The sequence below is a fragment of the Tupaia chinensis genome, unplaced genomic scaffold (assembly GCF_000334495.1).
Source record: "Tupaia chinensis unplaced genomic scaffold, TupChi_1.0 Scaffold000489_1, whole genome shotgun sequence".
Lineage (NCBI taxonomy): Eukaryota > Metazoa > Chordata > Mammalia > Scandentia > Tupaiidae > Tupaia > Tupaia belangeri.
The window spans coordinates 1,253,636-1,270,752 of record NW_006160001.1 but is presented as its reverse complement, the minus strand read 5'-3'; the positions used below and the strand labels follow the sequence as shown (position 1 = coordinate 1,270,752).

Here is a 17,117-nt window from a genome sequence, read left to right as displayed (position 1 = left end):
AGAGTGTTCTAGAAGTTCTAAGGGCACAACAGGTAAGGGTACAGTAGCGAAACTACTTCATTTATGCTTAAACTAGAGAGTTTAGGATCTTAATTTATTTAAAGCCATAGATTCAGATTAGCTTTCACCTAGACAGAAAGTAAAAGGCATTTTTACAAGTAGAAGAGGCGCTGAGAAATGAGGCAGCACGTAATATGTCAGAGCTGGAACAAGGGCAGAGGTCAGGACGAGTCTGGCTATTAGCTTTGTCCTTGATTACGAAGGCCAGCCTTTTTGTTCCTCTGGAAAATCAGCATACCAAGTTCCTAGAGAAGTATATAGAAAAAAGTACCTGTGGTTAGATTTTTTTGGATTAAATATTAATATACTAAATAACAAATCATTATTAAAAATGTCAGCAATAGTATCTCCTAAGGCTGATCTGAGGATTAAATAACATAATAAATGTAAAATACATAATAGAGTGCTTAACACAGTGCTCAATAATGCTCTTTTCTACCATGACAGTTCTCCCCACCCAAACTATTAATTTATCAGGTTGGTCAGAACTATCTTTTCTTCTGACCTAAAAGAAGAAAGATATTTTCAAAGAGAAGCCCAGCTGATTCAATTTAGTCCAAATAATCCTTGACTTCTAGTTTCGTTTATTCCTTTCTATTAACATTTGGGTATGTCTTCCCCTGAGTGGCGATATAGTCTTTTAGTAAGACTTAAGTATCTACGACCCTACTTTATTACCCATAGAATGACCTGGATTCTTCTTTTTGTAAAAATTATTTTATTTAACTTTATTTATTATTATTATCATTATTATTTTCCAGTTTGATCAGAGAGAGAGAGAGAGGAAGTGAGAAAGCAAGCCACCAGGTCCGAGACTTGAACCGTGGTTGGCCATGTGGGAGTCCAGCGCCTTTAACCACCATGCCACTTGCCGGCCCCAACCTGGATTCTTCTAAAAGGAAACTTCTTCAGAGGCAAAGTCCTTAGGGCTCAAATATGTCCAGGAATTCGCACTTTTTCTTTTAAATAATTATTTATTCATTTATTTTAAATTTGATCAGAGAGAGAGAGAGAGAGAGAGAGAGAAAGCAAGAAAGCAAGCCACTAGGTCCAGGGCTTGAACCGTATGTGGGAGTGTCTAGTGCCCCAACCACCATGCTACCTTCTGGCCCTGGAATTTGTACTTTCAATGGTCCTTCCCAATTGTGAGTAGAAGGCACTGTAAGCAGCACTGTAACTGCAGAACTTGAGTGAGAAAGACCCAATGCATACAAATTCAATCTCTATGTTGATGTCAAATCTATGCTATTTATCTATTTAAAATAATTAAAGCCTAGATGGCTCAAGACAGTTTATTTTGACTTCATCTGTTTATTTCTTCCAAGAGACAGAGGGGAGAGAGAGGGCAGTACCCCAATAGGGCCTTTATGCAAGGACCTATCCACAACCTCAGCCAGTCAGGATCACGTGCACGAATGCCCTTGTTCTCAGGGAGACCTGGGCGTTAAAGCCCAGGACCTTCCTGTACAACTTCAGTATTGTGGAGGGTCGTGTTACCACTGTACCATCACAGCGGGCCATGACATAGTTTATAGTCCTGCCCAGATGGGGCAAGTTTGAAAACAATGTGGATTTGGATTCTCTTATTCTAGCAGTCTACCCTTATAAACTGTTCCCTATCATCTTTAAAAGGAAAATAAGCATCCTTTTCTCTACTAACTTCAATCTTCTAATATAAGAACAAATTTCTGCCAATTACTGTCAAGATAGAAAGGGTTACACTGAGCCTTCACAGGGTTTTAGTCAAAGATGGTTGTACTTAGTAACTTATCTAGGATAAAGTCCATCAGAGAAGAATTGACCTTCAAACTCATTTTGAATTTCAACAGTTTAGGAAGGAGATATTAACAGCTGTCACAACTTTGGGGGTTAATGCCATCAGACTGGCTTTCATAGAGACTGTTCACAAAGAAATGCATGGCCGAAGGGTTGTGATCATTCCATTTGGCTGACTTGTTTGGTGGCTTCAGAAGGTCGTCAGAATTTGAATCATTTATAGGAAAAGGTGCCATTACTAGGGTGCTTTGCAGTGACTCGGATGTGAAGGTGAAAAAAACATGAACGTTATGTGTTTTACTTCTACGCAGAACTGAAATGTCAAAAACACAGGATAAGACAGAAATCCATATTCATATTTTTTATGCATTTAAGAATCCTTAAATGCCTAGCCTAATCATTATTGAATTAGCGTAGTACAGATTTTTATGTCTGTTATGCATAAATTACAGATATTTAAACTCATCCCAATTTTAAAATTTAAATTCAGTCTTTACCCTTATCATTGTTTCTCACTAAAATTCCAAAGACAAGCTTAGTAGGATCATTTACTTACTGAAGTTAGGCAAAAGGATTTCCAAAAGGATCTCTATATGTATCAGGAGAGGTGGTTTGAGGAGAAGTCATCTAAAAGGATAAAACCATCCAATAAATAAAACTACAGACATAAGAAAGAACTTATAATTAAGGCTTCTGAAATTATTTTAAAAATCACTTATATCACTGACTAATGAGACATTGTATGGGTCTGCAATTATTTGTGTCCATCTACTTGTAGATGGTGATATATATTATTTACATCAAAATCAAGGTTCAGGTGAATTATATTTGCCTCCCTCAAATTGAAAGTTGTATTACTTTTTAAGGAATCTTCCTTTATGAGAGAGAGGGAGGGAGAGATAGGGAAAGGGAGAGAGACAGAGATAACTATGTTTGACAAGGTTTTGCTGTGTCATGACCCTCCTGCACCAGTCTCCCAATTTGCTAAGATTATTGGCACATGCCCAGCATGTCCAGGTTGGCTTGGGATCCAAACCCAGGCCTCCAATAGAGGTTCCAGCCTCCCAGGCAATAATGCCATCTCTGTACCACTGCAACTGGGTGTCAACGTATTATTTTTATGAGCTATAGAGTTATGGGTAGGAAACTAAGAATTTTGAAAAATTTTATAAGGTAATATTTCAGCTCGACTTTCTCCTGAAATGCTTACATGAGCTAGATCAAGTGAGATATAGAGGATATTTTCTATGTGCTATTATTTTTTAATTCTGGGGAATTCCTGTAAAGACCTTTCTCCAAATTGAATGAATATTTATACTGCAAAGATTCTAGATGATAAATCTTAGTCAAACATGCTTTACCAACAAAAAGTTGTTATAAATGCAAGGTTATTCAGGAGGTGGCAGCTCGAGATGGCATATGCTTTGGAGCAACAAATTCTAGTAGTTGGTACTTACAGAAGTTTGCGATGAACTGAAAGGATCTTTAGAGAAAGGGTTCTCAAATGCATTGTCAGCAGCTTTGGTAACTGGCAGGGCACCTTGTCTGGGAGATGGCTTTGGTGGTTCTAGAAGGCAAAATTTCCTGAGCAGTCAGTACACAAGTTTTTCCCCAGTACAGTCACAAGTCCCTCAATCAGCTTATCATCGAAATTTGGTTTTACCTGCTTGAAATTGGAATCGGTGGGATAAAAAGCACCATTACATACTTGGACTCACAGTGATTACTGTAGAAAAATTCATCCCCTCAGGAAATAAAGCCATGCATATATAGCTGAAGAAAGGAGATTCAGAATTCTCTCACTTAAAGCCAAGGAATATATTAATAGATGAAGATTTATCTTACAGCTTTCCAGATGCCACCTCCCATTGCATTTCAAAAGCTCTTGGCAACCAATTTTAGGAACTGTCACTAGAGGGCAGCATCGGGTCAGACCTTAGAAACAGGTAGCTAAGGTAAAAATGGCTAGTTCCAAAAGGTAAACGGTTGTCTCTGTAATTAATAATTACCAAAGAAGAGCAAAGCTATTGGTGGGTGGGAGAGGGCTCTACTGAGGGTCTCTGTGTCAGTGGGAAAATTTTGTTGGAACAGTAGACAGAGAAGTGAGTAGCTTACCATTGATCTTATTCAGCAGTTGATTGGCATCAAAGTCATCATGGTCTACGTTCTCCTGTGGAATGCCAACTTTGCTGTTGAAATAACTGGAGAAGGCACTGGAAGTCCCAGACAGAGTCTGCTCTCCTTTCCTTGCAGGTACAGCAGGTGGCTGCCGCAGTTGGAAGTCCTTAAACATTTCTTTCACCTCCTTGACTTCTTTATCCCCAAGTGGGTCTAAGGCAGTGAAGGCATCACTGGAGATGTCTTTTGGTGGGCCAGTCCTGGGGGGTGGCTGAGGAGGAGTGACCAGGATAGAAGAGAGCATAGAAGAGGACTGAGTGGACATGGCAGCGGGTGGAAAAATATTGCTCTGAAAAGGATTCCCCAAAGGGCTTGTTGACGACCAAGTATTGGGTGCCACTGATGCAGAAGGGCTCCAAACAACTGGGGCTGGAGAAGTTGAGGCTGCAAAGGATGAAGACTGGTTCCAACCTGGAACAGTTGGACTTGCACTAAAAACAATTGGCTGACCAAATCCTGAAGACTGACCACCCATCATGGCTCCTGGGACCATTGAAGTGGGCTGACTGAAGACTAAAGGTGTTGAGCTCCATGGTCCTGCCTGAGGAGGAGTAACTGATGTACCACCTGAAGGATGAAGGAAAAAGTCCTAATCACGAGCTTGAAAAGAATCTCAAATTTGACAATTCACAGCTTTTCAGGTAGCATTTAAAAATATCTACATGGCAAATACCTCCATTATGGCTTAAGGGTGACATAGACATAAAAGCCTTAGAGATTAAGTCATTTTAAAAATAACTACATAATCCAGTGATTATAGAAGTGGGTAGCAAACTGAACTGTAGTGCTGGAGGCCACATGGCTGACCATGGGTTTAGATTCCTGGCTCAACCCGAAAACACACCACTTGCATGCATATGCCTAGAATCCGAGGAGCTAAAGGGCTGGGAATAGGGATGCCAGGATAATGAAGCCCTGTTGGGGGTGCTTCTCTCTTCGATTCTCTCTCTTATGTACACATTTTCTACCATGAAATAAATATTGCTTGCATTTCAAAGCTCCCATTCTTTCTGCCACATCTCTTTAACTTTCTACATCAGAAGGTTAATATAGTCCATAAATATCTTGTCATAAAGAGCATGAGCTCTCATATGTACACTGACGTATTTCTAATAGGAGCAGTCCATCAATAGCAGAAACGTACTTGTTGAGAGAATGCATTTATAGACACAAACCACAATAATTGTGAAGCAGTTAATTGAGATAATTCACTGGGCTCTCTGAGTCATTCATTGGATCTTTTCATTTGGCAGCTGGCTTGTGTCTGCTGTCTTATGGAAACCAGTTAGCACACATGTGTATGAGGCCTTAACATACTTGCCTCCCGAAAAAACCATTTCAAAGTTTCCTTCCTTTTTAATGCTGCCAAGATTGACACAGCTATATAAAGAGAAGATAAAATTTGGATGATGTCAAGATACTTTTAGGCTTTTATATATATATAAATGGAGGAAAGGCTGTTATCCCGGCAGGACTGTTTCAAATAAAATTGCTTCCTGCCACGTGTCACTCACTGAACCTCACGAGAAGTTAGAATGGAATAGTTGAAAGAGGGAGGGGAGAGAAGACAACAGAAAACAAAAACCTTCCAATATAACTTATTGCCTGTGTCTGAGCATCCGATCTTGGTGAATGAAAGGCTCCATCCTCAGCACCTTTGCCATATAGGTAAAGCACTAGTGCAATCCCTAAAAATACAGGTTTCTCCAGTGATTCCCTTTCTTGAGAGACTGATCTACTGCCTCTTGCTTTAATATAAAGGGTGTTTTCTTCCTGCCTACTCTCAAGTGTATTAATGATTCAGTTAAACTGTTGTCACTAACCCAAATCCTAAATTCAACCTCCTACATATTCAGTTACTCATGGATGATATTCTGCTCTCCAAAACTGATTGTTTTGAGTTCTGGAGAAGAGCAGTCTAAACTTTTCTTAGGTTCAAATTTTGGCTAGAAATGTTTTTGTTCCCAGAATGAGAACTAGTGTTTAGGATCTGATGCAGCAGGATATTCTTAGATCTTTTTATTTTATTATTTTAAAAAATTTAACCAGAGGGAACCAGCAGTTAGCGTAATGGCTATGTCGCTGGACTCCCATGTAGTCGACCGCGGTTCGTGTCCCGGACCTGGTGGCTTAAAACTCACGCCAGGCGTGTGTGCATGTGTGCCCAAGATCCTGAGAGGAGAATGGAGGAGAAGGGATTGCGGTGTGACCATCCCCCCTATAGGGTGATTTCTTGCTTTCTGTCTCTCTGTCTCTCTCTGTCTGTCTGGCGAGCGCACGCGCCCTATAGCGAAAAACCTCTCAAAAAAAAAATTTAGCCAGAGGGCACATGTGCTTTCTGAAGGCAAAAAAGAGAGAGAAAAAGCAACTCCTAAGGAGGATGGACACATCCTTCCATTTCTTCCTCCTTTTGGGGTTTTGGGCATGGGTGTACACATGACTGGTGTGTTTTTAAGCCACTGGGTCCAAGAATTAAATTGCATAGTTGGCCATGTGGGATCCAGCTGTCTTAACCACGATGCTACCAGTTGGACCTTAGATTTTCTCAGTATGGGAGATTGGGTATTGCCTGACTCTAGATCACAGACCTTCTTGCCATGAATACATACAAAGTACTCACAGAAAGTGGTAGGTTTCGAAAAAGGCTGACTTAATCAACACACTTCATTTTGAGATGAAAGAACTGGGTACAAGAAGATTAAATAAAATTGGTAAGACGGGGGCAGTGGATGTCGTGGTGGTTAAAGTGCTAGGTCACACATGACTGACAGCAGTTTGAGTCTTAGATCAGGTGGCTTGAAAAATCACACTAGGTGCATGTGCATGTGTGCCCAAAATCCTGAGGGAAGAATGGAGGGAGGAAAAGGGATCGCGGTGTAGCCATACCTCCTGGGTGGTGATGTCTCACCTCCTCTCCCACCCCGTCCCCTCTTTCTCTGTTAAGCATACATGTTCTCTGACAAAAATATTTTTAAAAAAAACAAAAACCCCCAAACTTGGTAAGATCAGACTGTGATAGCAAAGACTGAAACAAGTACTCTAGCTTTGAATCTAACATCCCATTGTCCATCTTACACCCTGTTGTCCTCTTTTGCCTCCTTGACAGTGAGGAACAGAAGTGGGTTTTAAAAAAATTTTTTTTTGGTGAAGTTTGTTTTATTCTCTATCATGAGAATGTATGACAAAGAGATGTGAAACAGCTTGCACATTGAAGAGAGGAGCACACAAGGCAGGGTCTCCTCATGCCATGGTCTGTTCCCTGAGCCTTCTAGCCATCCAGGATCATGGTGTGCATGCAGGCATTTAGCAAGTCTCAGGTTGACCTGGGATCTTCACCCCAGTGCTGCGGCTCCAACATTACAAGGTGGTGCACTTTCACCTGCATCACCATTACAGTAAATGGTACCTCAACTCAGATACTTAGGTTACAGATAAAAGAATTAGACTTCATTATACTAAAGAATACACTCCTTTCAATAACAAATCAAGGGAAAAGTTCTCTTAGATTCTATAATACAGGTTCTAATTGCTAGTGTCTTAACCTAAGTTGATGAAAGCTTGTGAACCAAAGTCAGAGTCACTCATTAACAGTTTCTACCAATTGGAAGTACAAAAATAGAGGGTCGAATTTCACCATTGTTCATGTTGGACTGCTCGCCTTCCCTCAGGAAAATGCATGGCTTTTGCCATAGATTGTATTAGTGGGAACAGTGCTTGTAAAAGAGAAAAATATTGTATTTGCCAGGAATTAAAGGCCTTCCCAGTCTATACCTCTGCTACCTTCCCATCCACCAGATTCCACAGGTTGTGTTTCCAAGATATTTAAGACCCAGCTGGAGAAAGAGGCAAGAAATAAGGAAAAAGGGAGGATAGTTATAAAACATTAATTTTATTATCTCTGAAGCTAAATCAAAACACAGACTAGCATACCAAAGCTATGGGCTCAGTTTTCTACAATACCCTCTCCTCACCCCCCCCCCCCCCCCCCCCCCCCAGTTCACAGAGAAGACAGTTTACCAGCTGGGTCTGGCAGAAGCCAGACCTACAACCTTCCATGGTTTGGCTAAGGATCCCTGCTAGGGACAGGGGCTATTCTGTGGAGCTCAGTTTGAGTTCCATGTCCAAACTTGGAAGAATCATCAGTATTCTGCAGTTGTATACCCCAAGGCCTCAACAGGGGCACCTAGCCAAAAAGCTTCACTTCGTCTGCATAAATTAACAGTTATCGGGTCCAGCTGTATTTTCAGGCTGACTTGTTAAATATTGGCTGTAAAAATTCTTCAGGGCATTGATATTAGACTACAAAGCTGCGTGATATGATCTAGTCACAGGCACTGCATGCAAGTTCTCTGTCCTTCTGGGAGGGAAAGGCACCTACTCGCTCCCCTTGGGGGTGCAGAAAAAGGAGCAAAAGAAAGAAGCGAAACCCCCAAGAGATACAAAATATTTAGGGAGTCTCTGGATGGTATAACTGCAAGTAGAGACCTGGAACAAGTTTTTTTTTTTTATACCCAAATGGATTTCAGCTGCTCAGCAGTTGAGTAACAATCCCCCTCTGGCCACCCTACTCAAGAGATGATTAAATAGACTTATTGTGACAGAACCAAAATATTTTACTTTGCAGGAAAACAGCAGAGGAAAAAATGAGGATCCTGATGACTAGCTCTGCAGGAGGCAAGGAAAGCCAAGATCCATGGTCAAATTTTACCAAAGGGAGACATTTCATCTGTAGTCCCCCACTGCCTAAGCTAAAGGCTATTTGGAGTTTGTAGAGGTGCCAAGTAGGAGAAAAACAAAGACTGTCCTCAGCAGGACTGCAAACACTATTGTTGGGGTTTCTGAAAACTGTACTATAGCATCCACAAAGAACTGGAGGCTATGGATGAAGAGTGGCTAGGCCAGCCCTCAGTCAAGTGACCTTCTCCATCGTTGGCAGCTTGTGACACATTTATGAATGAAAGTAGCAGCACATCATCAGTATGCAATCAAGTTCTGCATCTTATCTCTGTGCTCCTTTCAACTTCAGCTTTCTAGTGCTATCTTTTAATTCTGTTAAGGCGCTCAGGTAGCCACAATTTTGGCAAAGAAGCTGCTAAGGTGTAAGTATTTAGAATTAAGCAGGATACACGCCTCTCCCACACTTACCATCTGCCTCGGAACAGAGCTGGACCCAGACTGTAGGTATTTTGTTCTGTTACTTATACGTACTTCAGACTTAACTCATATCCCTCCTCTTTCAAGACAGATCCAAGTTTTGATATGGGATAGGCCTTCAATCTGGTTCTGGCAAACAGCATGGAATTCATGCATAATGTTGCATTCCTTAGCACATGAGGCTCTCTCACCTCAACCCTTCTTTACCTCTGAAGCTGGTCTGAGCTTCAGATTTCCTTACAATTCTTCCAGGAGGCCATTAACAGTTGGTTCAGGTAAGTGGAATGTCACAAATGTATTTCTTGTCGCATGCCAACTCAAAGTGCCAGTCTTCTGTTACAGATCAAGAGAATCAACTTGGGTAGAGTCACACAGGAGTAAAAGTGGGAGAAGAGCTCCCTAGGATGCTCAGGCTTATGCCCATGACACCATCTATGGATATAAAGCACCTTCCACCTATTTGCCATTATTCTTTGAGTGAAAGGTACAGAGCCATACCTCTTATCTGCACCTACCTAGACCCGCAAGAGGCCCCATTGGGGCAGAAGCACTTGTTTTGAAGAGATCCAGAGGGTTGGTCTGTTGAACTGCAGATTGTCCTGTGGGTGACGTCTGGCATGGAGGCTCTGAGACAGGAGGAGCAAAGATGTCTGATGCAAGCAAGTCATTGGCTGAAGACTGACAGGACAGGGAGAAGAGTTTCTCAGTAACAGTGAAATACAAATTTGAGAGTCACAAAAGGAGAACAGTTTTCTACTACCAAAAAAAAAAAAAAAAAAAAAAAAAAAAAAAAAAAAAAAAAAAAAAAAAAACACCCCTCAAAAAAAAAAAATTGTGCACAGAAAAAAAAAAAAAAAAAAAAAAAAACAAAGATAAAAAAACAACAACAACTACCACTATCAAAGAAAAAATAAATTATACAATGGGCAGACTATTGGGTCTTCATGACTGATATAACCTAGCACTTGTAAAGTGAAATCTATTTATATACTTGTAACTATATCTGTAAACTAAAAGCTTGAAGCTGGGAAAGAATAGGCAACTATAAATAAGTCTCTTAAATATTTCTGATGATTTCATTGGATTAAATCATTCTATAGAGAGACAACACAGTTATCTCGTAGGCAAGTCTGCATTTTTCTAAAACACTTTAACAGATAATTACAGAAATTGCATATTTAGTTGCTTTTGAATGATACTGGCAACCATAGCGGTAATAATAAATACACATTTCTTCTAAGAAAATGGGTTATAAAGTCAGCATTAAAAAGAGGAGACAAGCTCGAGAATTTGACACCACCACCTTGAACATTAATGAAATATTATGGGGGGTGCCAAGCATGTATTAGTGTGGGGAAGGAACAAAGGGAATCAAAAGAATTCTTGCCCTCCCCTCCCAGAACATAATGATCAAACTTACCAGAGGTATAGAAGCATAGCAGCATTAAAAATGGAAAAACTTGTGTTTAGTTTAATAGTAAGTGATAACACATGCAAACGGAAAGCAGGGTGTGACAAACACTGCTGAGCAGCTTAAAAAGGATGGCAATTAAAAGAGAGCATTCCTGGAGAACCGACGTGCCTTATCCCACCGTCTATGTTACAGCCACACAGGAAAACTAAGCAGCAGGAGAGAGAGCTGTCATCACACCACCCTTTGGTACCGAACATGCACTCTGCTAATGGACATGTGGAGAAGATAATTCACCTTAGCAGTCCTTCTGCCTCGTCCTGGTTTGGTACTTTGTGGAGGTGGGATAATGGCTATGGAGTCATGTGGTGAGGACTGGACAGAGCTTTCCAAGTCCTGCTTTACGCCATTCGGTACAGATAGTCCTTTGGGAGGGCTTCCCACAAAAGGGTTCGGGGAGGATTTGATATGGAAGCCATTGTGTTCTCTTTCAGATACCCCATTATGAGTCCTCACTGTTGGCTGGGTTTGCGTACTCGGAAAAGACCACGGTCCTGCCTGAGCTTCCTGTTTACCAGTTCGGTTAGAGATTTGGTCAAACTGCTGACCAAAGTAATCAACATCACCATTCATGGGCCCATTACTCAGTGGAGGAGGCAAGCTACTCGAATTCTCTTTCTTCTGGTCTGGAGATTTGAGAGAATCAAACGAAGAGGGTGTCGATTGGTCTGGTTGTGCAAAAGGATCATCACGGAAAGGATCAGGATTAGGGGTGGGAAAGAAGTTGAGATTGGCAGAAAAGGCATTTTCAGGCAAGAAGGATGCCTGCGGCTTTGGTCGTGGAAGAGAGCAGGAGGTGATGCCATTTGTTAAGAATGGATTTTCTCTTAAAGAATTCTGATTGGTGTCGATTTCAGAGTTTAGATCCACTAACAGGATATCTTTGCTTTCCTATCATATTTGGAAAGAAAAAAAAAAAAGAGAAAGTGTTAGTCCATTTTGTGATTTCAAATGAGAAAACTACATAAAATGACCAGGATCATCAAAGTTCCCGTTAGAACTTGGTCTTGACAAACTAGTTAACCATTACCTCCTCCCATCAACTCCAGAGTGCACTTAGTTGTGGATGAAGTCCTCCCTGCCCCACCTGCTCATGCCCTGTTTTGTAACTCTTAATCTCATTGACCCTTCATTAAGTGCAATCTTGCTGTTTACTTCATGTCTCTGTTCCCTTTTCACACATACAGATTGGCTGAGTTTATCAGCATTGTTTCCATTCATGCCTTTGAAAGTCTGAAAAGGAACTGATGGTGAGTTGCTCTCAATATCCAAGTACGCTGAATTTGAAAGTAGCTCAGCCAGCTACCCGATGTACATACAGTCCCTTTTATTATACCCCAGAGTCATTAGCATTGCCACGCTAAATGAGCCTGTGCTCATGTATTTAATGAACTCCTCAAATATTTAAGGTTCTTGTTGAAGGTGTTGGTCCAATGGGGTCTTTTATCCTCACTATTCTAATTTCTCCTCTGGACATATCCTTTTTGTCTATGTGCCTCTATAAAAAGTGACACTCAAAGTATAGATATGTTTTTACCTATTATTTCACATTAGCCTCTTGTCTGTGCACATTTTTTTCATATCATAGCTCAGAGTTGCCTGTGTTTTGACATCTATTTAGTGGTTAAAGTAAACCAATAACTAATTGTAATTTACATTTAAGGTAGAAATGGTTTAAGAGTTAATTTGAAAGACATACTAAATACACAATTCTATTATTTCTATACTCCTATCATTTCTCTGGTATGTTAATTATGTGGGTTTTCAATTGTAAGACATTACAATTCTTGGCACAAAAGTGGGAAATTTGATGAATCTGACATGTCTTATCCCACTTAATAACATACCTAATAATGATTCACCCCAGGATAGAGCTGTCATACTGACAGATCTTTTTTCTGACTGAGTTTGATCCATTAAACACTTAACTATGCTAGTCATAGAAGAATATAAACAAGAAAAGAAAATGACTAGTTGAATGGAAGTTCTAGTAGTCATCTAGCATTACTTTGGGTAGAGTCCTACATATTTTGATCATTGGAACAATAACAACTTCAAGGAAATGTGACATTCTCCAACTATTAAGTACCAAAAGGGCTTAAATAGGCTTTCTTGGCTTTTAGAGAAAAGAACAAATGTTTAAAAAGTTCAAGTCCTACTTTGTGGCCATAGAAGACACAGCAAATCAGACTTAAATGGTACTTTATCTTTTGACTTCCTTTACTGTGAAGTATAAAAACACAATTTTTAAAAGTCAGGTTCTCTTTTATAATCAGAAGAATTTCTTACAAGAGCTTGTAATTTCAAAAATTAATCAAGGAAACAGATTAAAAGTCCTCTTAAGGCAGGGATCTTTATGCAATCAAAAAGGAGAAAATGTTTTACAAAAGCTTGTGATTTCGATATTTATTCATTTCGTATGAGCCACCTCTGGTTTAGAACAGTTGGGTTCACAGCTGGTAGAGTTCTCCTTTTCAAATACTTCAGAAGAAGTTCTTAGGACACCAAACAGGAGCCACAATGTTAAACTTCTGAATAGTCACCCTACAAGTAAAATGTATAAGGCTCTCCTCAGGTCAGGTTTGTTGTTAATCCAAGATTAAGAGTCTAGTTCAATTGGCAGATATGAGACTTCTTCTTCACTCCCTTGGCCAGAGCTTCATTCATTCCATCAACACAGCAACCACTCAGCCACCATTTGAGTGCCTGAGCAAAAGTCACTGGAGACATGAAAGTGAATTACAGTCCCTACTCATAAAAATCTCTGTAAGAGGAATCTGATCTTTCTTCATAAAGACAAGGTTTTAAACCATGAATTCCAGAATTTAGCTCATGTCTGAGTAGCTAATCCTACCTAACCATTCTAGTTTGCCAAATCAGGAACTTCCCTACTTAAAGCCTTTGGTGGTATTGCTACTCCCTTTATTAAAATAAGCTTTCTTAGGCTGACTTTCAGAATGATTCACAATAGGGCTCAATTTATTGTTGACCTAGCTACTATTTTCCTACTACACACTTCAAAGACCCAATTCAAATTCAGATTCTTTACAAAGCTTTTCACCATTGATCTTCGTATGTCAGCTCTACATGTGTCTGCCCATCTTATGGAATGTGTACATGACACATTTTATACTCTGATCTCATCCCTTGTACCATATTTAATCTTGTTGAATGGATCATACCTTATGGTATTCTCACAATAAATTGCTTAAAAATGGTGAGTTTTTAAAGTTAGCATGCCTTTTATGCTTTTGTTTTCCTTTTCCTTTCTGTCTGTATTTATTTATTTATTTATTCATTCATTTTATTATTTATATTTTGGTTTGAGATGCATTATGGAAGGGTAATACTCAAGTCATTTTTCAATAAATTATGTTCTAAGGGATACCCCTTAGTTTGCAACATGAGCATTATTTGAAATGCATAAAACTCTTCTGTAAAAATTTGGGGGTAGTGATAGCCATTTGGAACTATTAAGACAGCTTATCTCACTGAGATTTCCTTCTGTGTTAACGTCTTCCAGAGATATTGTTGTAAGAATTGAGTAGCTTTAAACATGCTTTTATCAAGTAGAGATACCTACAAATATTGAGTTGATAAGTAAGAACATGCTGTCAAAGTCTAACCAGTACAGAATTTGCCCTGTTGGCTTTCTCTTATCAGATACCATCCATCTTGATGGTGTTTATTGCTTTAATTTATTATTAGTTTAACTAAAACTTCCATAAATAAAATCCTTAAGACTACATGAAATCTAATAAAAATAACAGGGTTACCCATATTTTTTCATTTCCTTTACAGAACTTTCTAGATGTCTATAAAAGCAATTAAATAGTTAGTCCTTCCTTGCTTATCCCACTGGAACTCCACTTCATATCTTGAGTGCTTTACTTTCAGTACACTTGTCTGGATGTCTTTTATCCTTGGAAAGTAGGTCATTCACATACTGATTTACTTTGGGACATGACTACTAATGGACGAGAGGACAAAATTATCTAGGAATCAAAAGGATCTCAGGGCTAGATTGTACCTTTCAGTGTTATCTAATCTAGTATTCCAAAAAGCTTATCCTTAAAATTATAACAAACATGAAGAATGAAAATTTCGATAGACATATACATTAGAACCCATTGCTAAACACACTGAGCAGGCTTAGCTATTGCATATTTTTAATTTTAGAATCTAAGCCACCATGCATTGTGACTCTCAGGTGGTTGGGGGCAGAGAAGAGGGCACACACCTCCTACTTCTCCCTGTTGTGTGTGACCCAAGTGTTATACATAGTGAGATTTCACAGGTGTGGCATTTTCTGCAATACCATGGGAAGTGAGAATCTTATACCACCATCAGTCTGCTGCTTGAGTCTCTGTGACTCTAACCTTCTTGGCCATGAAGGCTTGCTTGGAAATTTCCTAATAGAAGAGATTCCTAGCTAGAGAGTTCCCCCATTATTCAAGACTAATTCTCTTTTTGTCTAATTATTATCTTTCTCAATCTAGAAACTAATTTCCTCAGAAATATTATCTGAACCTATAAACTAGATAGATACCCTAAATTAACATCAATTAATAGGTTTTGTGATTAGTTTTCATGTTGGTCTCTGTGCTAGATAGCAAATTCCACAATGTCATTCATGTTGCTTATCTGACTAACTCTGTACCTTATAACTAGCAAGAACTCAAGGAATTGTTAAATATATAATAGAAGTTGTAGTAAGTCATCTCAAATCACATGGATATTTTTACTAGAAACTTTTTTGGGGGGATCCGAAAACCTGGGCTTTAGCCTTGAACCTGGACCACTTTTCTCGGTGAATGAAGTTTCTGCTGAATCACCACATCCTTATCTATCAAGAAAAATATTACTCCATTCCCACTGGCTTATTACAGATCAATCAATAGTAACAAGACTTCATATACTATAATATCCTTTAAAGAATAACAATTTTCTAACAAGGATAGGCTTTGATTAAACATAACTAAGCCTCATGTTGAGTCTTCACACGAAGCTTATGTTAAATTACAACAGAAAGAGTGGGACAAATGAAGAGGTCAGGAGGCTTTATGAGTAATCATCTAAGAATCATACTTCCTTCAAGTAGGCTTAGCCAAGGATTATTCTTAAATTCCACCTACTGATCCTAAATAAGAAGGACTACATTTACCTGACCTATTGCTCAGATTTAAACTCTAAGCAATATTATTTGTGCCAGTAGATTCCCATGGTGACTTAATATTTAAATTTACACTTTATATTGGAAAACCAGCAGTCACCTTTAAAGTTTCAATGAGATGCTCAAGATTTCTATTAATTGCCAATTTGAGTTATATTGTCATTTCCATCACATTGCAAATTTAAAAACAAACACTTACTGTTGGACTATTTAGGTCAGGAGGTGTAGACATGGCCCCAAACAAATCCATCTGGTCAACACCCTTAAAAAAGTATTTGGATTAGATTCAGATGTCTACTAAAAATCTTACTTTGTATAATCTTTGTCGTAATCATTTGTTTCCTAAACTAAGGTTTAGGAAAACAATGGTCACAATTTGATTTTTCATTTAACTAATACAGATTCGATAGTAAGTTATTTAGGCCAGGAAATAGACATATCCCAAACAAATCCATTTGGTCCACATACTTAAAGTATTTGGATTACATTCAGGCATGTCTACTGAAAAGGTTACTTTCTTTACACTGACATAAATATTCACTGATGTTTAGGAAAGTTTTTTTTTTTTTAATTGGATTTTCATACAGATTCAATACTGATTAAACATTAACAACATCCATGGAAGTGGAATCCATATTCAGATAAGTAAGTAATCAGAAAATGTTACATACATACCAATTTCAGTTTGTTAGCTTGGTCATCAAAACTCAGTAGGGTCTCATTCCCATTCTGGAAAGATGGCAAATATTTAAGGATTTAGCTGAGTTTTCCCTACAAAGTTTGTTTGTTTTAGGTTTTTGTCATAGGGCACACGTGCACCAGAGAGAGAGAAAGGGGAAGTGAGAAATCACCCCCCAGGGAGGATGGCCATGACACAATCCCTCTCTTTTCAAGATTTCTGTCATGCACACACATGCACCTCATATGTTTTTTAAGCTGCCAGGTCCAGGACTCAAACTACAGCCATGTGGAAAGTCCAATGCCTTAAGTACTACACCACCTGCTGGCCCCCAGAATTAACTTTCTTGCTGTACTGACTGCTAAGCAGCATTGATCATTGAACTGTACAAGGACACTTTGAAAAGTTCATGGCATTTGATAGAAAGTGGATGGATATGGAAGATTTATGGTTGAGAGAAGCAAGCCAGGCTATGCAAGAGAAACACTGTATGTTTCCAGTTAACATATACTGACTTTCTGTATTGGAGGATGTAAAAGCATTGAAAATAGTTATGGACATTTTAGACAGCATTGAAGGAGGGTAGAAGGAGGGTGGGAGATGAGAAGAGCATAGGGACAGAAATT

General features: G+C 39.1%; 1 protein-coding gene across 4 annotated transcripts in view; it reads right to left on the bottom strand.

Moving 5' to 3' along the window:
• Nucleotides 1-6: 6 nt before the first annotated feature.
• The window catches only part of DAB2 (DAB adaptor protein 2), a 60,611-nt gene continuing 43,500 nt past the window's right edge, over nt 7-17,117 (bottom strand). For 2 of the 4 annotated variants that reach the window (XM_006156295.3, XM_006156296.3), the window contains exons 8-15: nt 16,488-16,541; nt 16,012-16,074; nt 10,877-11,530; nt 9,684-9,846; nt 3,952-4,581; nt 3,294-3,403; nt 2,393-2,463; nt 7-305 (exon numbers count right to left, since the gene is read on the bottom strand). In XM_006156295.3, the coding sequence (XP_006156357.1) occupies nt 2,398-2,463; nt 3,294-3,403; nt 3,952-4,581; nt 9,684-9,846; nt 10,877-11,530; nt 16,012-16,074; nt 16,488-16,541 (1,740 nt within the window). In that variant the 3' untranslated portion in view covers nt 7-305; nt 2,393-2,397. The remainder of the gene's footprint in view (nt 306-2,392; nt 2,464-3,293; nt 3,404-3,951; nt 4,582-9,683; nt 9,847-10,876; nt 11,531-16,011; nt 16,075-16,487; nt 16,542-17,117) is intronic. The other 2 variants (XM_006156297.3, XM_006156298.3) reach the window with 2 other exon arrangements.